This window comes from Melozone crissalis, unplaced genomic scaffold (genome assembly GCF_028551555.1).
Source record: "Melozone crissalis strain CALT ecotype California unplaced genomic scaffold, PUWL_Pcris_2 ptg000034l_1, whole genome shotgun sequence".
NCBI classification, from domain to species: Eukaryota; Metazoa; Chordata; class Aves; order Passeriformes; family Passerellidae; genus Melozone; species Melozone crissalis.
The window spans coordinates 9,487,770-9,510,688 of record NW_026535812.1 but is presented as its reverse complement, the minus strand read 5'-3'; the positions used below and the strand labels follow the sequence as shown (position 1 = coordinate 9,510,688).

General features: G+C 37.2%; 1 protein-coding gene across 1 annotated transcript in view; it reads left to right on the top strand.

Annotated features, from left to right (window-relative positions):
* The window catches only part of CUL3 (cullin 3), a 55,650-nt gene extending 33,611 nt beyond the window's left edge, over positions 1 to 22,039 (top strand). The window contains exons 5-16 of the mRNA XM_054282299.1: positions 620 to 734; positions 1,996 to 2,224; positions 3,853 to 3,998; positions 6,866 to 7,042; positions 8,077 to 8,247; positions 9,618 to 9,725; positions 12,696 to 12,820; positions 13,179 to 13,275; positions 14,255 to 14,389; positions 19,331 to 19,517; positions 20,254 to 20,399; positions 21,045 to 22,039. Coding sequence (XP_054138274.1) covers positions 620 to 734; positions 1,996 to 2,224; positions 3,853 to 3,998; positions 6,866 to 7,042; positions 8,077 to 8,247; positions 9,618 to 9,725; positions 12,696 to 12,820; positions 13,179 to 13,275; positions 14,255 to 14,389; positions 19,331 to 19,517; positions 20,254 to 20,399; positions 21,045 to 21,176 — 1,768 coding nt within the window. The 3' untranslated portion in view covers positions 21,177 to 22,039. The remainder of the gene's footprint in view (positions 1 to 619; positions 735 to 1,995; positions 2,225 to 3,852; positions 3,999 to 6,865; positions 7,043 to 8,076; positions 8,248 to 9,617; positions 9,726 to 12,695; positions 12,821 to 13,178; positions 13,276 to 14,254; positions 14,390 to 19,330; positions 19,518 to 20,253; positions 20,400 to 21,044) is intronic.
* Positions 22,040 to 22,919: the final 880 nt, after the last annotated feature.

Below are 22,919 nucleotides of genomic sequence, written 5' to 3'. Positions count from 1 at the left end.
AAAAGAAAAAGACTCCCCAGCTACAGCTGTGTATTGTCCCCTACGGCCAGAAAGTGGAATCTTTTTCTAGATGCAGTTCTTTTGTTTTCATTAACTTGCTGATACATTTAAATTTTGGTGGCGTTTATTTTGTGTTCAGCTGGGGTTTTTTTCATTTTTTTAGATTCTTGTGTGGCTGGCTTTTTTTAAACAGCCAGCCATCCAAAAACCTCCGACTTTGCATAGCAACTTCCACATGTGCAGTTGTTTTGAAGTTCCAGTTGCTCAGTTCTGTGTGCAGTTTTCTTTGAAGTACTATTTTGGGTTAATTTCTTATATATTAATATATATTCTAAATAAATGTATGGCTTAGTGGAACTTGAGCCGTTTGTCCCTGTCATTGCATTTAAAATACTTAATAAACATTGTCAGCTCTTTAGTTTTGAACAAAACCAAACAATCGTGCTTGAGTAATGTTCCTGAAAATGCCAAAATGCCATGCACCAAACAGATTAGAATGGACTTTCTATTGCTACATTTTATTAAAGTTAATATTGTGTTATGAGTTATTATTCTGCTGTGTACTCTGTCTTACAACCACGTAGATTTCTCAAGTTGTTAACAACTTACTTTTTGGCAGAGGCGCAATAAGAAATGCTTGCCAGATGTTAATGATTCTAGGTCTTGAAGGAAGGTCAGTCTATGAAGAAGACTTCGAGGCTCCATTTTTGGAGATGTCTGCAGAATTTTTTCAGGTACAGCAATATTCTATTGCCAAATTTGGAATGCTGTTATAACTCTCAGATCTCTGGACTGTCAGATTTGGTGGTACTTTACATATTTGTTGCTTTTTTGATGAATATGTCCATCTCCATTAAATGAAATAAGAAAAACAATCACTAATTTGGAAGGAAAAAGTAACAAAGATTTTACAGAATTAGCATAATTTGAATGTAGTTTTGAGCTATGGGTGCCAATGACATGTACAGTAATCATCATGCTAATCTTGTGCCTGCTTTAGATTATTTCATGTAACTTAGTCTGCATCTGCTTTGCCCCACAGTCTTTTTGAAATGCCAGTAGCATGAAAGGCTCAAGCTGTTTCAGGCTTGGAAACCTGTCAAACTGCCTTTGAGGAAACTTTGATACCTTCATAGTTTCCACATTTGTGAGGGTTTTTTATAATAAAATAATCCAAGTCAAGGAACTAAGCATAACCAAGTGGCTCTCCAGTTGTTGATCAGACACCAAATAATACATTCCAAATATTCTCTGAGGGGTTCTTTTTGTGAGATACTTGGAGGAGGAAAGCCAATTAAGTGCTTGTTGAGTGTAATCATGATCATCTGTTGCTGGAAATTGATAGAAATTTTAAAATCATGTTAAAAATATCTAGATAAGGTAATTTGTGAGTCTCCCATTTCTTATGCAGGATCAATTGTCATATGCTCTAATCTCCTAACTTCCTAGAAAAACAGAAGCATATGTTGCACAGCTATTTAAATGTCAGTGTTCTGTTTTTCATTGGTGTTTATATAAAATTAAGAGAAAGAACTACTTTCATTTAAGTTCTATTACTTAGCTTTGCCTGAAAAACAAAACATCTTTTCTCCAAAGACTCTGCTGACCAGTAGGAATAAAAACAATTGGACATGAAATAACATGCTCAGAATAAAGAGAACTACCATCAACTGGTATTTGGAAGGAATTTTTGATCCCTCCCTTTCCCCATCTTTGTTTTCTTTGAACCTGTGGCTAAAACTGTAATTGGCAACTGGAAACTTAGGTTGGTTTGGGTTGTTTTGCTATGAAAAATGCATTGTTTATATTTCATGCACCCCTTATGTAACACATTAGGTATAACAGAACCTTTATTTTGTGTTAGGTGTGTATGTGAATCTTTGATGTGTTGGACATGCTGTGTTTGATTTGAACTTGATTATAAATGCTGATCTGACATGTTTTCTTTTTACCCTTTACAAAAAAGTCTAAAGTATTAATTTTTGTTAATCACAGATGGAAAGTCAGAAATTTTTAGCTGAAAACAGTGCTTCTGTATATATAAAGAAAGTAGAAGCTAGAATTAATGAAGAAATAGAGCGGGTGATGCACTGTCTGGATAAATCAACAGAAGAACCCATTGTGAAAGTTGTTGAGAGAGAGCTTATTTCCAAGCATATGAAAACTATAGTGGAAATGGAGAACTCTGGGCTAGTTCATATGCTGAAAAATGGGAAGACAGAAGGTAAGACTGCATCATTTGTGAAACACAAATGCTTCTGATACTGCTTATTGTTTTTAAACATGGGATAAGTCAAGCTTAACATCTGTGTTTCTGTGTAATCATGGAAACATTTAGTAACTGTTTCACAAACATCTGAGAATATTCAGTGACTATTAGATGGCTCTTAAAACAGAGCCCATACACTTAACTTGTTTCTGTTTAGTACCAGATACAGGTAGTTTTTTGGTAAACCAAGTATCTCATAAGAAATATGAGATACTATTGAATACTATTAAATTGAATATTGAATACTATTGTGGTTTTTGTCAGCCGTTGACCACTGAGCCATTTTATTTTATTATTTCCATTCCTCTAATATGTATTTGTGAAAATGTATCACATTTTTTTGGCCCATAGGCAGTTATTTAAAAAGTACTTGTGTAAAAGACTTAAACAGAAGCAGGACCAATTCTTGGGGAGAGGGTGTTGCAGAAAGGAGTTGGCTCTTTCTGAGGATAAGAAGCAGCTTATTGAAGTGGTTGAAACACAAGGGTTTGGCTTGATTTGCTTTTCCCTAATAGAGGTTAATGTGGGACAGAGTGAATGAAAGTTATTATGGAAATAGAAGCTAAGTTTCTAAAGCAGCATAACGAAGAGAGGGATTGTAGTATCTATATTTAGAAATCAGTGCTCCCTCTAAAGCCATGAGAATGGGGAGCAGCCTTGCTGCTCTGATTAATGGCCTTTGTTCATTAAAGCAGCTTCACAATTACTAGGTGATAGTCAGAGCACAAAGGGAGCACATTTCCTAGCTGTAAAAAGGAATTACTCTGTTTAAAAAGAAAATTATAATATTATACTTAACACTTTCGTCTTTAATATCCAGTTAAGATAACCTTCAGGCTGAGGGTGCAAGGATCTTGAAGGGTATTCATAAAATACAGGAATTTGTTTAACTTTTATAGTTAAAAGTTGGTTTGATTCAAATAACTAGTAGAGTGGAAATGCTGCTTTGTGAAGATGAGATTTTTCACAAAGGTACAAAGATGGATTGTTCTTTTGGAAAGCAATGTTCAGCCTAAGCCACTTGTCATTATTTTAGGTGGATGAAACATAGTAGTGTAGAACTGTATGACTGGCTTTAAGACAAATATAAATTAAACTCTTAAGTTTTTACCAGTTTTTGCTTTTAATACAGAAACAAGCATCTCATTAGTGCTGTCCTATTTGGTTCAACTTGCTTTCAAAAAAATAAGTTGGATGCAATGCTTGATTTTGGGAATGACAGTCTTGGAAGCTACTTTCTTAAGTATCCCTGGAAAGCATAGTCTTGCTGAAGATCTAATAGGTTCACTATCCTTTAGAATTAGCATCATCTTTTGCTGGTCTGGAGGTCAGCAATGACAGGTTTCCTGCTGCAGACAACCTAGAATAATTGAACACAGTCTTTGCTTTTCATTTTGATGCTGCTGCAATCAGCAGCTAAAGGAAAGAGGAGATCAGAGGAATCTGGTGCCTGAGCTGTTACAGGATGCTTTCTGTGGCTCAAGAGGCTGAACTGCAGCTGTCAGCTTCAGCTCTGAGATGAATGAGTTACAGAAGTGTAACACACAGAGGTGTCCTGCATAATGTCTCACTCTTCCTTGCAGACCTTGCTTGCATGTACAAGTTGTTCAGCCGTGTGCCAAATGGTCTGAAGACAATGTGTGAGTGCATGAGCTCATACCTGAGAGAGCAAGGCAAAGCACTGGTTTCTGAAGAGGGAGAAGGAAAGAATCCAGTTGACTACATTCAGGTAGTGAAATACTTTAACTTGCCTTTCTTTCCCACATCCCCCACATCCCCCACATTAGCAGTTCACCACATACACAATTTATAAGGTATACCTTAGTATTGATTCAAAATGGGTTGTTATTAATAAGGTAGATTTATAAATGCTTTTTAATATATGTTCTCTGAATCTTCAGACATGTTTAGAACTTTTACTGAAATTGGTTGGAAAGCACATACCAAGTTTTTGTGCTTTTAGTACTTGCTTTTAATAAACAACTTACTCAGCCTAATTATCTAACAGCTGGAAACTTCTTGGATTTCCCTAAATGCTGTGCCTCCAGAGTGGGTTGTATGTCTGCTGACAAATAGCTTTATAGTGTCCACTTTGTTTCATTTTATGTAACATTAGCTATCAGTGTTTATTGAGGCAAAAATCACATGGCAATATTTCATGGCAAGCTTAGCTGTGACTGAGAGGTGAATGTGTTTATCAGTCATAACAAATTACTCATTCCATTCTCTGTCTCCATAAGAAACAGAACAGCTCTGCATGTTAAAAGATGTGAGTGTTCTTTCTTGTTCTGTCTCACCAAGTGATGTGTACCATTAATTTATCAAGATCACAAAATATGCTTCAGAAACATTTGTCATCTTTTCCATCGTCTCTGAGAAGATGGTTTGGAACTTGCATATAAAACCTTTAGAGTTTATTGAACCTTAAAGCTGTGTTTCTATAGCTGGAAGATGTTTTAGATTTCTTGTGAAAGTGTATATTCATTAAACATTGCAGTTTTTTAAAATGTGTGGTTCAAGTCCTTGTGTCTGTTCTTCATGAGAAACATTTAATGTATGTCTGTCAATCTGGCGTTTTGTTTGAAGACAATAACTGTGCTAGAACTGGTTACTCTTTGAAGAAGCCATTTGAGTATAAAAACATTTTTGATTGGATTATTAATTTTCTGGCAATGCTGAAGCAAACTTCTTACCAGGCTTGCACAATAATCACCTCTTCAAGGCCTGGTAAAAAAAAAGAGAGGATGCCCTTGAAAAATTATTAGCTTTAATGATTAAGGACTCTTGCATTTGTGGTGGTGTGATTTAGAAAAAAATAAAACAGGGGAAGAGGAATGTGTGGAAATTATGTGGAAAATAGGGGTCTGGATTACTTTGAAGTAATTTTAGCTCCTGATGGGCCTAAAGAGGTATCGTAAAAAATTTAACTGAGAAAGACAGATCTAAAAACTTAATTATAAAGATAGTATCAAGGTTTTCTGTCACAAAGGTGGAAGGCAAAATGCAGCTGAGGAAGACTTGCCCATGTGCTTTGGCAGAGCTCAACCCCTCAGTATGGACTCCAGCATCTCATGAAGATGTCCTGGGGCAGGGACTGACATTCAGGCTGAAAAACCCCCGGAAAGGTTTATCCACCACTTCCACTGAGGGGATGGAAGCAGAGAGGAATATCCATGTATTGAGAAAGCACCTTGCTCTTTTCATCTCAGCCATGTTCATGTGAATCTGTCAAGGACAATAGCAGTAAGGAGACAGACATGGAAGCTGCATTAAACCATCAAGAAAAAACTCCCTCATAGCTCAGCACTGCTTCCACAACATGACATCACCCTGAGCATAATTGGTGAGATGCTTGCAACAGCATTGCCAGGGGATTAGATTTAAAACTTTGTATAATAGTTTGAAGGGATGTTGAAATGCTTTTGTAATTCAAGGTACTAACAGTTTCTCCTGTTTAACACCAGGTTGTTCAGATGGTGTACTCCTGGAGAGGAGACATGAGCTAACCTTGGTAAACAGAGAGATAGTGGGATTTACTTTGAATTTAAAATTTCTAATACGCATTAATTAGCCTGTCTAAAGATCATTCCTTTAAGTGAGATGGTGAGTTCCTAAGAAATATTACTACTTCTTTGAGTAATTCTTGAATGGCTTCTTTAAGTAACCTCATATGAATAATTTCTTAAGAACCTGAAGACGTAAATATCACTTAACTTAGAGTTTTTGCAGGCAGTGATTGTCCCTGACAAATCTAACTTAAGTAAAATTCTCTCCACCTGCCTGCCAAATGCTGTCTCAGTTAAAACCTGTGTGTATCATATTTATTTAGCAAGGTGCTCAGGTGATTTTAAGATGCTTCCCCCTTCTATACTCAGTTGCTTTAACCTTGGCTGAAGATCTAAAAATGATGCTGAAAGTCCAATGGTTTAGTTCAGAAGAGGTCGTTCAGTTCAGGACCCTGATGCACGTATCTAATTTTCATATGCTCCCAGTGACTCCTAATGATCAGCAAGAAACACACAACTGAATACTGCAGAACATGTCCCTGGATTAAATTAGAGGGAAACACAAACACTGACAAGTTTAGGCCTGTTGTTGCAGTGTGTTTTCTCCTCAAACTTGTTCAGTAGCTCTAGGGATGCACTTAATGGGTGCTCAGCCTCTGCTTTCCCATATGCTGTGTTTATGATACTGACTTTGTCTATGTTGTTTGGAATAGAAAAGGCTTAATGAGTGCAACAAATACCTCCTTTGAGTTGTTGATTCAAAAATACAGGAAGTCAACCTGTTTAACAAGGATGTTTAAAAAGCTTTCTTAATCTGAGAAGGGCATTATAACAAACTGCACCAGTGTTTGACACCAATATTTTAGCCAGTTTATGTGAAAATTGCTTCTATAAGAGATTGATGGCAGCAATAGAAATTTGAAAAGGCAAATGATATTTCAGATACCTTCTAACAATTCTGAACAGAGAGCATTGCAGAACCTCTGACTGCAGATCTGTTCTTCTCTATGGCCTCATCTATTATTATTGTTTCCCAGCTTACAGCTTCACATCAGTGAAAATGGTTTTGCTTTCTTTTAATTTTTGACAGGGTTTGCTGGACTTGAAGAGTAGGTTTGATCGCTTCCTGCAGGAATCTTTCAATAACGACCGGCTCTTCAAGCAGACGATCGCGGGGGACTTCGAGTACTTCCTCAACCTCAACTCCAGGTCTCCAGAGTACCTCTCCTTATTTATTGATGATAAGCTGAAAAAGGGAGTCAAGGGGGTAAGTATAAACCAGCTCGAAATGTCATGCTTTTTATGCTGTAAACTTGGATGGAATTAAACTAAGCTACTTTTTGCAGAATTATTTTTATATTAAGAGAAATTAGAATTTTACCTTGAAAAGGTGTGTGTAACATGTCTGAGCTTATAACACTTTAAATCTAAACTTACAGAAAAATCAGGCATAAGGAGATCTGTGTGGCTTGTCACCTACCTCTGAAGCAGCATACCTGAACACCTAATAGCAAATATGTCTCAAAAAAACAATTAGGTTGTGGTAGATTCTGCAGCTCTCTTCTTTTGAAACCTTATATATCATTTTGTTAAGTATATTTATAGTTTAGCAGCTATTCTCATTATCTAATAATTTCTTTTGAAAATTATTTTGGTCAAAGAAAAGGGTTTGTCTTTGCTGCTTTTTACTGTTTTTGCATACCAGAGAACTATTACCATATCTGTCTTCTAGTTCTGAGTACATCTGTTGCCTTCAGTCTTAGCTTCTTTCATGGCATTTTCTGAGGTACTGAATCCAGACTGGCCAGGATGGTTCAACTGAGGCTTCAGTTACTCTAAATAAAACTTAGTATTAGAGCATACAACTAAGGCTTTGGGAATCAAATAGTAAATTCTGGTTTTTTATAAAACAAATAATCATTTTATTTGTGTGGCACTAGACAGGCTTTGCAAAGGATGTCTTAACAGAAAAAAGCTTTAATTCCAACTAACTTTTCTACTCCTAATACTGCTTTCCCTCATGCTGTTTTAAACTTACCCAGGAACTTTTACTGTATTTGTCAAATTCTACCCATTCATTGTTTCCCTCTTCCCTTGCTCTTGCCTTTCCCTTCATTTTAGATCTATTTCTTACTCCACTTTATTGAGTTAGTGCACTGTTCTCTAGGCTGTCAATCATATATTGGACCAGTTTTGTTGGTTACTGTTAGACCATCTGCTGCTGTGAATTACTTGAAGTACTTAGGTTGTGTAAGACACTTGTGCTGGAAAATTAAAACCAGCAAATTATTTCTTTTACAGCTAACAGAGCAAGAAGTAGAAACTATATTGGATAAGGCAATGGTTTTATTCAGGTTTATGCAAGAGAAAGATGTTTTTGAACGCTATTACAAGCAGCACTTGGCAAGAAGGCTTCTCACAAATAAGAGTGTTTCAGATGACTCTGAGAAAAATATGATCTCCAAATTAAAGGTAAGACAGTATTTGCATAATTTTTAGGGTTTTTTCTTTCTTTTTTGTTTTTCATAAATATGGTTTCTTCTGGTTTTACATGAGACATAGAGATAATATAATCTTGATGGCTGCTAAATACAGAGCTGATTTTGAAAGCCCCAAGCGAAACAACAAAAGATTTTTCAAATATTTTCATTAAAATAAAAGGAAGGAAGTACTGAAAAGCCCCTGTGATGAGAATGCAATCTAGAAAACAATTTTTTTCTAAGTTTTTAAATAATAGGACAACTGCAGTGATTTAATTTGAAGACTGTGTATTGTCCTGGATTTTCTGCTATTCACAGTACAATTTTGTTATTGCTTGTGTTGCTGTTTTTTAGTTGTCTCCATCAGCAGACTGGTGATAGTGCTCAATTCCTTTTTGATTAAGTGGTTTGAAAAAAAAATCTTCATATCAGTCTTTAGAAACACATTTTCTTTAGTTGGGTAAATAACTGATTAAATAGACCAAGAGATGGAGTAGAAGGTAAGGCCTAAAGTTGAACAGACCTTAAAGTTCTATTGCAGCTTCTTCTCAAGTTGCATGATAAATGATTAAAGCACTTCTGAAGCAGAGGGATTCTAAAATGAAACTGCACTGATGCTTATTTTTGAACTTCATATTCTATCAGTGAGCCAAGCCTGTTTGTATCAGATTTCTGCAAGTTTCTCAGTATTAATTCCTTCTCAGTTACCTCTCCACCACTTTGAGCCTGGTGATTCAGAAAGCACAGGGCATATATGCATTTGCAAGGTGAATCAGTGCACATGAAATGCCCTCTTCTCTTTTCTTACAGAGCTGCAGAGTGGTCAGGATGCTGAATCTAGCAGGCTTCCTTTGCCATATATTCACAGTATGTGTTAGAAACAGGCACACAGTCTGTGCACATCTGTCCCTGTGCAGGTGTTCCTGATTCTCACAAGGCCTAGGAATCTTGCTGGGTAATCTGCAGTCAGCCTTCACAATAAAACACTCCCAGGACAAAAGACTTTCCTTGTGATATAAATAAGGTTCATTCCCCTTTACAGAAAAGTGCTAAAAGCAGGTGAAAGTGCATGTCTTGATTTGATAAGCTTTCACAGTTTTTTAACATGATATACAAGTCTAAGACAAAAATACAATAATGGAAAAAGAGAAGGAAAGCAAGTTAAGATCTGTGTAGGGTTAGATCTTTATATAAGATAGGAATCTTTTCTGAGAGCTGAATGTAATGCAAATGGAAATTCCAGTAACCGAAAGTACAGAAATGTAATTTTGGGATTTATAACTAACTTAAATCATGCAGTTTGCCTATCAGAAGCTTTGTTATCACAGTGCTGGTACAACAAATGATTTTGTGTGGTTTTAGACTGAATGTGGATGTCAATTCACGTCGAAACTGGAAGGAATGTTCAGGGACATGAGCATCTCAAACACAACGATGGATGAGTTCAGGCAACATCTTCAGGCAACAGGGGTAAGTGCTGGGGTCTGTGTGCTTGACCTTCTGCTTCAGTACAAACCCTGCACCTGTGTCCACGCTTGTGGTTCTTCATTTGTTGGTAAATGCGTGTGCTGAGAAGGACTTGGTCAGCTTGTACAGCTTGTTCCTTTTTTCACTATGTATCTTATCTTATAAACTGTATCAGCGTTTCCTGAAATGCCAGAGTCAGCTGGGACTTCCATGCACAGCTCAAGAAGTGCCAGTTCCATTCCATAAAATCCGAGAGTCCGAAGGGCTGGGCCGTGGCTGCCGGCTCAGCGGCTCTGCCGGGCGGCACCGCCAGGGGGCGCCCTGTGCCCGGCCCCGGCTGCCAGCTGTGCCCGCCCAGCTGTGCCCGCCCCAGTGTTGTGCCCATGAGTATTTCCCAGCACAGCCTCCCATTCCTCAAGGTTAATGGTCAGTTGCGATGTGTATTTTTTGCTAAGAGCAAGAAAAATGCTGCGTGCTGCAGGTATTTTGCAGGTATTTGCAAAGCACACCATCTCATGTTAAGCTTTCCTGGCACAATTCATGCCTTTGCTAAATCTGCTGTTTTATTGCAGATTTCAAAATTTAGGTTTTGATGTTTTCTTGCAAATTGTCAAATATTGATGTAGTTGTTTAATTAGAAAAATTACACTGCCTTGTAAAAGTAGGCCCCTGGAATATTTTAGGGAGACATCATTCTTTTCGAGATATGAGTTTACTTGCTCTAAAACATTATTTTTCTGTACTGATGCTCAGTAGCACTTATTAGCATATAATCAAGAGCCAAGTAGTTCCCTGTGTGCAGGTGAGTAAGGTCAGTACATCAAACCTGTTTGAGTCAGTTTCAGAAATCTAAATGCTAGGCGTATTTTCATGGATATACTCTGTCCAGTGTCCCTGGTTGTGCAAGGTGATAGGAAATCTTTGTTGTCTTGAAGCAGTTGGCTGAAGTCCTCCTCATCAGCATTCTGTGACTCATCATGAGTAGGAGAACAGCATGTTCTCTAAGGGGATTCAGAAAAGGATGGAGAGGAATTGGATAAAGGTGTTTTTGGACAGGCAGCTTTATTACTGGTTTGTTTGGTTTCTCTGCTTTAGAGGCTAGTCATGTTTTGCTTCTGGAATGCCTGAAATATAAATTTCAATTAAAATTTGTTGGAGCATTCCCTTTTTTTGGTAGCATGGCAGGCTTGGACATGTTGGGAAAGAGGGAGTTGTGCTTAGAGATTCGTATACTTTACGTGACAATCTCAAAATAAGTGAGTTAATAAATGACATCTCTCTCCTCATTTTAGCTATATACAGCTAAGAAGATGAATTTAAAATGTTAACAGATGTTCTGTTAGGCTTTATTTGAAACTTCATCTTTCTCTTGGCAAGACACCAGCAGTTCATGTGATGGTTTCCTTGTGGTCAGCCTAATTGTGGCCTTTTAATGAAATTTCCAGAAGTACTATTTAGGAAATACAGGAAAATTTGGGGGATTTTGTTACTGTTAAATTGCTGGTGATGCTGTGTTTCATATGAAATAGTTTGTTCTGCTCCTTTTTAAACAGTTTCAGTACCTTGAATGTGTACAGTGCCTCCTAGAGGTGCCAGGCATCTGCTTTTCTCTAAATAATCCTACCTGCAAAGTTTCCTTCTGGATCCTCTGTCCTGAGATACAGGCAGTGCCAAGGTCTGTGTAGATGATTGATTTGCTCTCAGAAAGTGAAAAGCTCAGTACCAGGGGAAGTCCAGGCTTAGACATTGAGAAATTTCTGTAAGTGGGATCCTGGAACATTTCTTGGAGTTCTGTAAAGACTGGGTCACTTCAGGGTACTTTCCACTAGTTCATACCATTTTCATGCTGAAAAGACATGTTGTAAAATAAAGTGCTGCCAAAACTTTGTACCAACTGCTTATAATGTAGGATGGGAGACATTCTGAGTTAGTGCTGTGTTCTGGTCTGGCAAAGACCAAAAAATCTTGGGAAATTGTTGCCATCTCAGCTCAAATGTTTCAGTTCCAGATAAATAGATTTTCTGTATCCTTCTGTCTACACTGATGGCCTTTTCCCACACTTTGTCTGGAGGAAGAAAACTGTTGAAGCTTGTTTAGGTTTGTCAGAAGTTTCCTGGGCACAAGCTGGTTGGTGCACACAGGCATTCAGTACACACAATACAAAAACTCTTCTGTAGTGCATAGGAATGCTGCTCTGCTATTGAATAGTGAAAGTTAGAGTTCAGGTGGCAGGTTTTGACCTTCTAAAATATAATGTGCTCTATTTCTGTGTAGTGGATTTATGTAAGTTGAATATTGTTTGCTTTGGTGTTTTACCTTCAAAGAACACACATATAATGTGTGTTCCTTGAAAATATTGATTCTACCTCCTAAAGCTCAAAGTAGTCCATTTTAAGCTTAATAATGCTCAGCTTAGCTGGGGAATGTTTCCTCACCAGTGCTGAATATTCAGAGTCATGGCTGTCCTTAGGGAGAGAGAGTAGGTGGGCTGTGCAAAAGTGAGTAACTGTTGGCATGGCAGTCCAGAGATAAGCTCCCTATGGTTTAATATTAGATAAGCAGTATCTCCTCCCTTCTTCTAGAGAATACATTTAGAAAGAGTTGTTTGGAAACTGACACATTTCATGCAACCCAGCTTTATTGCATGTCATCAAAAAACCCATTTACAAAGATTTGTTGTATGTATCACAAGTTCTGTTTATGATCACAGACACTTAGTTCTTGATTAAGAATTCCTCTTGTTCAATTCTGTATGCTCTTAAATGCCAGAGGGGAATAATGTAGAGGATTTTTGCTGTGCCATCTACTCTGATAGTGATGAATCAATGTATTTGTCTGGTTTTGTAAAAAGAATGTTTACAGATATGTCTGTTTCTTTTGTTGCCAGACAAAATTCTAAATATTTTACACTCATACAAAGTGAAACATGGTCTTGTTTTAAAATAGTGTATGTTTTCTTCCAACTACCCTTAGGTCTCACTAGGAGGTGTTGATCTCACAGTACGTGTCCTCACAACAGGTTACTGGCCTACCCAGTCAGCCACACCAAAGTGCAACATCCCTCCAGCTCCCAGACATGCTTTTGAAATATTTAGAAGGTATGTATTACTACAGATTTTTAGGTAGAGGTTTAAGAAGAAACTTTCTAAACTTACCTGTACAGATTTTATTTACCTGCACAGATGTTTTTTAACAGCTTTGCTGTTAAAGATGTGCTGGCAAACTGTTCTTTTTCAGCTCATGTGAAAATTAGAGAATGCAATGCTTGCATTATGATGCTTTGGTGGTTTTAGGAGATTTTAAACAAAATTCTGACAAAAGTTAATGTTTTGAAAAAGCAAAAATGTTCTAAGAATGTCCTCAATAGCTCCAAAAGGCTATGTAACCTTTAAAATGTATTTCCTCTTCAATACAAAATGTGAGCTATATGTTGTTTTCATTTTAATTCTATTACAGATTTTATTTAGCCAAACACAGTGGGCGACAGCTGACACTCCAGCATCACATGGGGTCTGCAGATCTCAATGCCACTTTCTATGGGCCTGTTAAAAAGGTAGAGAACCAAGATTATATAAATATTGTATCTTTTGTTAAAAGTAAGCAAATGCTTTTTTCTTTTGTAACTCCAGACTTCTGTAAAATAAAAGCAAACCCATTGAGAATGTAAGAGTAAGAAAAAGATGCTTTCCATCACCTTATAGTCTGATTCTTTCTGTGCAGTAGTTTTGCTTTGACTTTTTTTCCCCTGTGAATTTAATTTGAATGCATCACTCAGCATCATGTTTTATTGTAGAAAAATAATAAATGTGATCTTGAAGGGACCTCAGTCATTTGAGCATTTGAGTGGTTTAGATTTTTTTGACTGTCAGTGAAAAGTGAAAAGGAACTTGTTACTTATTTTTGCTAAGTCAAGTTTAGCCTGCTTTTCATATGCAGAGTGCAATGTAGACAACATCTTTTCAAAAACAAGACTCTAGCAGAGTTTATAGAAGTACAATGCATAATTTCTATATGTACAAGGAAGGAATTTTATAGTGATTAGACCAGTACTAAAATGCTAAGCTAGAACTAGTAATGGCATGATGCTTGGAGATGTGGGAGGCAATGCAAATTGAAAGCAAAATTCTTAGAACAAAGTATTAATAACATGCATTTGTGAGAATGTTGAAATTGTGTTGCTGTAGGATAAATAGGTTGATAACTTTAAAGATAAGCTTAAGAAAACTTGAAGGGTGGACAAGTAATGGAACAGGGGCCTCAGAGGTGGTGAAGTCTCCATGCTGAGCAATGGTCAGTGTTTGTTTGGTGGCTGTAGATGGCCTGGGCTGGTCTCTGTATGGAGCTCAGTCTCCCTGGCATTGTAAGGCAGCTGCTGGAGCAGCATCCTGGCCATGCCCCCAGGTGTTTGCTTTTCTGTCACCTCTGTAGGCTGATCCTCTAGAGAAATGTTTCACATGAAACTTTCATCTTAGCAGGATAAAACATTTTTCAGTGAAGAATAATCTAACAGTAGTTTTGGAATTTTAAAATAGGAAGATGGCTCAGAAGTCGGTGTGGGAGGTGCCCAAGTAACTGGCTCGAACACACGGAAGCACATATTGCAAGTCTCCACTTTCCAGATGACAATATTAATGCTATTTAACAACAGAGAAAAATACACCTTTGAGGTAAGTGTGTGGGTTTCTCACCTGATTCTAAATAAGTGGTTTGGGCACTTTCTTGTCCTCTTGAGTTAGGCATTTGAAGATCAGGTGCCTCTCATTTTATTTGAGTATGGATCAGGCCAAGCAGATCACTAGCAATGCACCTGGGAAGCAGTTCTGGGGGAGGAAATTATTTAGGAGCTGAAGGTTCCAGAAATGTTTGAGAATTGTGAGTGTGGTTGTTCTAGGCCATTGAGCTGTAGAAAAGCTGAAGTTGAAATGCAGCAGGTGGCTCCATTTCCTCATTTTGTCTTTGAGAAGCTGGATTTAGAGGCCAAAGGGTGGAGAAGGGTTTGTATCCTGGCTTCTTGAATACCTAAGTGAAATTGGCAGGCTGGACCGAGCTTGGAGGATGAATCAAAGAACTTCCAGCCCTTCTCTGAGCTGATCAGCCAGAAAGGACAGTGAAAAAGGGTCTGGATAGATTCTTAACAAGGAGACCATAGGGGTGTTGCTGGGAAAGGTTGAAATGTCAGCTGAGAGATGATGAAGGGTTTAGGAGAGGAGGATGATCATGTGCTTTGTTGTGTGAGCACTTTATTGTTAAGATAAATTGACAGTTTTGTTTTGGACATTATCTTCTGTTTGAGAGAGCACTGGCAGCCTTGAAAAGCAATACGGGTGCAGTTTGAAACAGTTGATTTCCAGGTTTTCTCATCTGCTTTTGACTGTGCTATGCATAGTAATCATCTGCCTTTTTGTTTGGATTGTGTTTTCAGCTTATTTGGCATACTTCTAGCCTGTTAATAAAGAAAGTTTCTTTGAAAGGGTCTCAGTAGTGATTAAGGAAAGCAGGATTTGATAAGGTACTCTTAATAAACTACTGATAATTTAGAACGTTATTTTAGAACACAAAGTCCTGCGTGTTATGAAATCCATTGCAGGAGCATTAGAGCTTTGAGTACTTTGCAGAATATTTGAGGGAGTGAAAACAAGAAGGGGAACTTAACAGCTCTCTTTTTTCTTGAAGCTGATTTTGAAATTGGGCTGGTAGCTGCCTTTTTCCACCAAAATGCAGTCTTATATGAGTAGAAGAGCCTTACCCATATATGAATAAATAACACTTGGGAGAGCAGTGAAAAATACAGTTTTTAATACATGCTCTAAATTATAATTTATTTTACCAAGACCAGATGATAGAGAAATATGTCCATCTGCTTTTAGGCTGTATGTTTTGTTTATTTCTGGTTTGGGAGTTCTTAAGCTCTTGCTTTGTGTCCCACTTGAACTAAAACATTAAGGAGGCATATTTGTGTTGCTTGGTTTCTTTGGTGAAGTGTGTGGGAGTTGTCTTTAACCCCAGCCAGGAAAGCCTATGAAAACTTCAGAGGCGAATGCATTTTATCTTTGTTCATTGATTATTGGATACCCTGATGGACTGCTGAGTGCTGGGCACCCATTCCTTCTCTCTTGTGTCAGATGGGTGCTTTCAGTGCAGCAGAGCACGTCAGCTGACTTGTGTGTGCTGGTGTATCCTAAAGCTGTCTGATACACAAAGTGTTTCTGCAGATTCACAGCTCAACAGATTCCTCTGAAGTTGCCTTCACAGCTGAACAGACTTTGCTGTTTTATTTTGCATTCAGTGTGATTATTAATTGCAAACTTGACAAGATCCTATTAATATTCCTAATAACCATTAGGCCACGTGATTGAGAGGGAAAAAATGGGATATTGATAATGCAAAAATTATCCATAAAATACTATTGAAATGTAAATCTTTGCGTAGAAAAATTTCTTCACAAAAAATGTATACATTTATTGTATTCCTGCACAGCAACTTTTAATTGTATATGCCAGCTATCTACTGACCTTAGAGGTGTAGGTTAATGCTTCTGAAGTGGAGGAGGAAGAATCTTCATGCAGACCTTCAAAGAATGCTAATTTTTTCTACAAATTCATTTTCTAATCAAGTCTTATACTCCACATACTTTTTCAGTTGATTTACATTACAGCTCAGTATTTTAAAAGGTGAAATCCTCACTTTTTGTAATGGCATCAGAAATCAGCATGGTTCTTTATGTTTAACAAACAGGAAATACAGATGCGAACATAGTAGAAGTTGTGGAATAATTTCACAAAAATGAGAGATTAGAATTGTAAACTAGATATTAGAACTGTAAACGAGATTCCCTCTTTTGCTGTATGCTCTGGAAGGCACACAAGTTGCAGTCTGTAAATAAAACTAAAAATACTTTTTATTATAAAAATGATAAAATTATTTTCTTTTTTTTTTCCTGCACATTTTCCTTCTAATAATCTGTGTTCTTGTATAGAACTGACAGAGTTCCATACCTAGAATTATCTCTTTTGTAGCCCCCAGATAGAGCTCTCAGTAATATTTTAGCACTGAGATTGTCTAATCAGTAGTACTCCTGTGCACAAATCTAATGTGTTCTTTAAAATAAGGCATTTTTGGAGATAAGGAACAAGTATACATTTCTCACTGCTACATCAAATATCTACATAAAAATATGTTCAGGAAAACATTATGCTACAGGCTGAGGGAAAGAGAGCACAGGAACATCTGTTATTCCAATTTACATTCATAGTTGCATTTTTTTTATTCAGCTTGAAATTTTTGGCTCCTTCTGAGGCAGCATATTGCAGTGCAATTCTTTGTGGTCCTTACTTTAATGCTGGGTTATAAATTCTAAAAGTGAAATAGTTCAAGTGTGTTCATAGCTCAGTGTGAAGTACAACAGCAAATAGTGGTTTGTATAAGGATGGGTAGCATGAAACCGCCTCAAATTCCCTTTTGCTCTTTGTTTCACTTTTGTTAAAAGCAGAGTGTGTGTGTACATATACATATATAAATAAATAAATATATATATATATAGCCTTGTAGAACTGATGTACTTTTGAAAGGATTAATTTTAATTGTTAAACAAAAATCAAAGTTTGGGAGCCTGCATGTCACTGGCATTACATCATTAATAAGCTGGGTTTGGTTTGTAGCCTTTAGGGCTTTTTATTTATCTAAGCTCTAAAATCTTTCACCTTCCCTTGGTTTGGTAAATTTTATGCTGATCAGTCCATTTCAATAAGGTTTGTCTGTTGTGACCATGTAAAGGATTATAGCTGCTTGGGACTTTTTTTTCTAATACTACTGTGTACTGAATCTGAAAAAAAATGTGTGAAGGTGACAACTGTGTTTGAAGTAAAGCAGCAAAGGAAGAAATAGTAACTTTCTATGAGCAGCTTGGGAAGAAACTGTTTGATACTAGGAAATAGTTAAAATATGTGAATATTCACAACTTCAAATGGTATGAGTATTTCTGAATGCATTATTCTAAGAATACTCTAAGGAACATTATAGTATTTCCTAATCATCTATCAGCAGAAGGTAGCAAAACCCCTGATTTTTTAAAAATTTTTGACTGGGTGATTTTATTCTTTTTACCTCATTCCAGTTCACTTGACCTTATGTCAAAAAACAGTTTTATGTGGCTTCATGTAAAGTCACCACTCTGTGTGTAGTGTCAAGGTGAAAAATAATGCCCATTTTGTCTGAGCCTTGGCATCACAGAGAGCTGGTAGTGAGGTGCTGGGCATGAGGTGGAGTCTAGTTCCTGATAAAAGTCTGAGTCAAAGCCACTACATCCAAATCATTTTTATTGTATGTTGTCAGTGGTGCTTGAAGACAGAAGTGGCTGTTTTTCCTGGGTTGTTTTAAGAAATAACTTGAGTACACTCAAGAAATAACATTATTTGATAGAATTTAGTTTGATTCTTCTGGTCACTCTTTAAAGACCTTTTAACAACTTGTTTATAGTTCTTTACAGATCTTAGCATTTTGATCGCTTGGAGTTGTTACTGCTGTTTTTAAGCTAAGGTCATCACATGGGTGCCACGAGAATCAGGAATTTATGGGGACAGTGTAAGGGCTTCATACTGCCCTTGGAACCAGAGTTGGGGAAGCTGAGAAAGGGATGGCTCTTGGGGACAGCTGCATGTCTGCAAGGGTTGTTTTTTCTCTTTAGCTGCTACAAGTCGCTCAAGAGTCTGAATAGGAATGTGAAATCAGAAGTGTCTGCAGTTTCCTCAGGCTAGAAATAGGAAGAAAAGTGATGAGAAGAAATGAACTTTTACTGAAGAGAGCTCAGTAAACACATTAGGTCTGAGAGAGCAGCATAGTTGGCCTTCTCCTAGAGCATATTAAGGCATCATTCTACATCCAGTGTAATTTATTTACTAGCTCATGACCACTGTTGGCTTGCCTAACATCCATCTCTCAGCTGCCTCTTGAGAGCACTGACAGAGGTACACAAGGTTATGTACATGTTTTACAAACTGTCTTCTTCAAAATTCATATATTTGCTGCACTATAATGGGCTCTTTTTGTATTTCACCTGGAGCAGTCCTAGCCAAAGGCATCTGGGCTGTAAATAAATTGTTGGAGCTATTCAGAAGGGAGAGGTATGATGATCTAGAGTATTTGTATGCTACAGTGAAACCAGATATTGTTTGCTCCATTTGTAAAAATCTTTTTAACAGCATGGCTGAACACAAAAGTATTTGTGCATCTCTTGGTCAGGAATGGTCATGAACCATCATGGATGTTTTCCATCACTGAGTTAGTTAGAAGGTTTGGTTTCACCCTGTTCAACAAACCCTGGAAACAGTTAACAAATCCTTTCAGCCCTCTCAGAAATGGTAGGGAAATGGAACAGCTGGTTATTCATTCTTCTATTTCAGCTCATGGTGACTGTTCATGTGACAGAATTCACTGAGTGCTGACCCAGGTGGATCATTTTGCACAGTACACACTGAGACCTTGCTGCTGAATGAGTTCTGACCTTTCAAGTGCCACAACTGTCACAGTATTACTTTAAGCAATCCCTGATGTTGTGTGCAACACACAATACTTCGGCCACAGCCATGAGCTAACAAAGTATTCTTCTTTAGGAAATTCAGCAAGAAACTGATATCCCTGAAAGAGAACTGGTTAGAGCCCTACAGTCCCTTGCATGTGGCAAACCAACACAACGTGTCCTCACAAAAGAGCCCAAGTCAAAAGAAATAGAAAATGGTCACATATTTACAGTGAATGATCAGTTCACATCCAAACTACACAGAGTCAAGATTCAGACGGGTAAGTCAGCTTTATATTCTGTTCTCTTGCAGTCTGCCTTAAAACTTCAAATTATCTTTTGCAGGATTGATGTCCATAGAGGTAAAAGGAGATATTTTTTTTCTTGGTGATTAGTTGCATCAAAATGAAAATTCAAATGCCAAGAAGAGTGTGGAAGTCAGTTAAGCCTTTTACTTTACAAAATTTGTAATTATCTCTTACAGGAAATACTGAAAGAAAAATAAAATTCAAATTAAATAATAAAATGAAAAATATGCTACTGATTGATTCAGAAATAGGAAAATTGCCTCATAAGTTGCTGTACTGCAGTGAAATGAGTGATGTTTTTAGCCCATGATACAACAGCCATTTTCAAGTACCAGGTAGCTTATAATGGTTTTGGGCAGTGATTTGGGTTTAAAAAATAAGGGAAGCTGAGTGTATAATAACCACTTCATTAGCTTATAGAAGTGCTGGTGCTTGTGCCTGTAAGCAGATTTGAGTACTGTTCAAATTTTATCATAGTCGTAATTAAATAACAGTTTGTTATCTTGTCAGTTGCTATCAAAATATGCCAGAAAGTGTTAGTATGTTCTTGTGGCTGCTTTTCATTTAAAAAAAAAAAAATCAACTTTGAAAATGTCAAAACTCAGGAAAATATAACTTGATGTCTAGATGAAATAAATAGTGAAGCTAACACACAATGAAACGCATTTTAATTTTGCTAACATAATTTACATTCTCTATTTTCTTTAAGTTGCTGCCAAACAAGGAGAATCTGATCCAGAAAGGAAAGAAACAAGGCAGAAAGTAGATGATGACAGAAAACATGAGATAGAAGCTGCTATAGTTCGGATAATGAAATCTAGAAAGAAGATGCAACACAATGTGCTAGTAGCAGAGGTATGCTGGTACAGAGTTTTGCTTTTGCTATTATCTCATTAAAGTTACACAGCTCTAACTGACATGATTCTGAAAGGCTTTTGAGAGATGCTGTATTTAACCCATCCTTTCTTTTCTCCATGTCTGTCTGAAGACACAAAGACACCTAAATTGTTACCTTTCACTTTAGCATGTACTCATGGGTGTATCTAATTTTCCTTCCTACTTTTGGTGCTGTTGTGATGTTAAATTGCTTGAAAAGCCAACCAGTGTGCTTTACATTATTTTTGGCTTTGATCATGTTACTGACTGTTGGGTCCAGGTTAGAGAGATGTGAGCTCTTAGCAGAGAAGCAGTCCTGCTGCTTTTCACTGCTAAGCTCACACAGCTCCAGGACAGGACACATTTTGCACTCCTGAACTGCCTTAGAGCTGTGAAACTGGGAGCATTCTCAGGTTGTGACCATGCCTCTGTGGAGCTTTGAATCATACCCCAACATGAGCAAGCAAGTGGAGGGACTGTCAGAAGTCTGCAAGCTGCTTTTTATGCTCTGTAGCTGTCACCATCTCTGTCTTAATACCTTTTTCTGGTTGTTGTGTTCTGTTAGGGTACATCAAGATCTTCCTTGCACTGTGATTTTATATTGTTGGGTTTATTTTGTTTTAGGTAACTCAGCAGCTGAAGGCCCGATTCTTACCAAGTCCAGTTGTTATTAAAAAACGTATTGAAGGACTTATTGAGAGAGAATATTTGGCACGAACACCTGAGGATCGCAAAGTATACACTTACGTAGCATAAAATGCGTTCAGAAAATTTGATTTATTCTTGGACTATACTCTTCGCATGAACTGGGAAGTTCTTTTAAATCATTAATATTAAGACGACCATCTTCTCTATTAAATTACAGTACATGTTCTAGACCATTCAGATCAAGCCTTTTACTCCTTTTGAGAGTTTTTGACATGAATTAATTGAGCTTCAGGCTTTTCAACGTTATCCCTGTAGAGATCATCCTTACAATTCTTCGGGAAAATGTGAATGTGCCGCGTTTGTTTTCAATACTGTATGAAAACAGAGAAATAAAAATGACTTTAGAAAATACAGCTCATTTAAAAAAATAAATTTGTTGGAATTTCATTTCCCCAGATCTTCAGTGTTGATGTAAATGTGTTTCTGTAGTGTTGCTTAGCACTTCGCGCATTGTATAAGTTGGGTTTAAAAGAAACCACGAGTGGTAAGGCAAAATTCCCACTTACCTTGCTCTGCTTCAAATGTTTTTTTTTTAACTAGACATGTTTAATTTAAATACTTGCTAATTTTTGAAGACCCAAGAAGACAACTTGAGCATGCTTCACTCTTCAGCTGCACTCACTGTTCCAACAACATGAATCAGGAACTTCTGGGGAACTTCTCAGAAAAGACCGTAATAATTTTGGTTTTCCCTTCTGTAATTTGGGTTCTTCTAAATTAAACTCTATATTGATTAGGTTTTTTCTGGTTTCTTTATAGGAAAAAGGACAAGGTTTTAGTGTGTATAAACTGTATAATAATTTTTGCTGTTGTACTCACTGCTGATGGTGGATTGTACAGGGCGATGTTTTTATTTCACTAAATGTAGACAAAATAAATTTAAAATAAATGGATTTAGTGTACACAAACAACTAATTCAAGTGTGTTAGAGTACAGGGTTGACAATCTTTGCAACTAAATACTGTCCCCTGGGGATGTACTGGGATTATATTTTGTTAATAAACATCATAGATGGAGCTGTAGCCCCAGGGCTTCCCATCATAAATGCATATTTCAGGAGATTAAAGTGAAGCCAGCGTGCACTACTTGTTTTTAAAAATGCATTTTAAACATGCAATAAAAAACTGTTACTGTAATGAAGTTTTTAGTTCTTACCCTGAAACTTTTTTTCTTCTTGACAGTGTGCTGCAAAAATAGATTAAAAATAAGAGTTTGGTGGCAACATTCTTCTCACAGTTAGAAATTTTTGAGTGTGCATTGTACTGCAGCTTTTATTAAACCGTATTTCTGACATTCCAATGCACATATTCTGTGCTTTCCCAGCCATAACTATTTTTCTGCTTTAATTCAAAACAGTATTTTTTGGCTTTGTTCACATTACTTTCACCCATAGATCTTGATAAATATAGTTGGGATGGGCTTTCCAATATGAAGAGCTGGAAATGAAGCAAAATGAAAATCTTGGTTGTAGAGCATCTGCCAGAGCAGTTCTTGATGGGCTGTGCTAAACAAGTGCATAGTGCTGGTGCAACATTTCAGTGTGACTGGAGGGTGTTTTTCACAATGTGTCCACAATTTTACCCCTCTCCAGCCTGTTAAGTACAAGTCCTGGCTGTTGTTCAAGAGTAGGATATTTCTTCTAAAGAGAGGGACTGGAATTAGGATGATATTTTAGCTTGACTATTTGGAAGCTTTTTTTATGAAGCTTTAAGTTTACTGCACACCCCCATCCACCTACACACACACAGAGTAGTTTTTGAATCAGCAGAAGGAGGTGGTGGCTGAAGAACT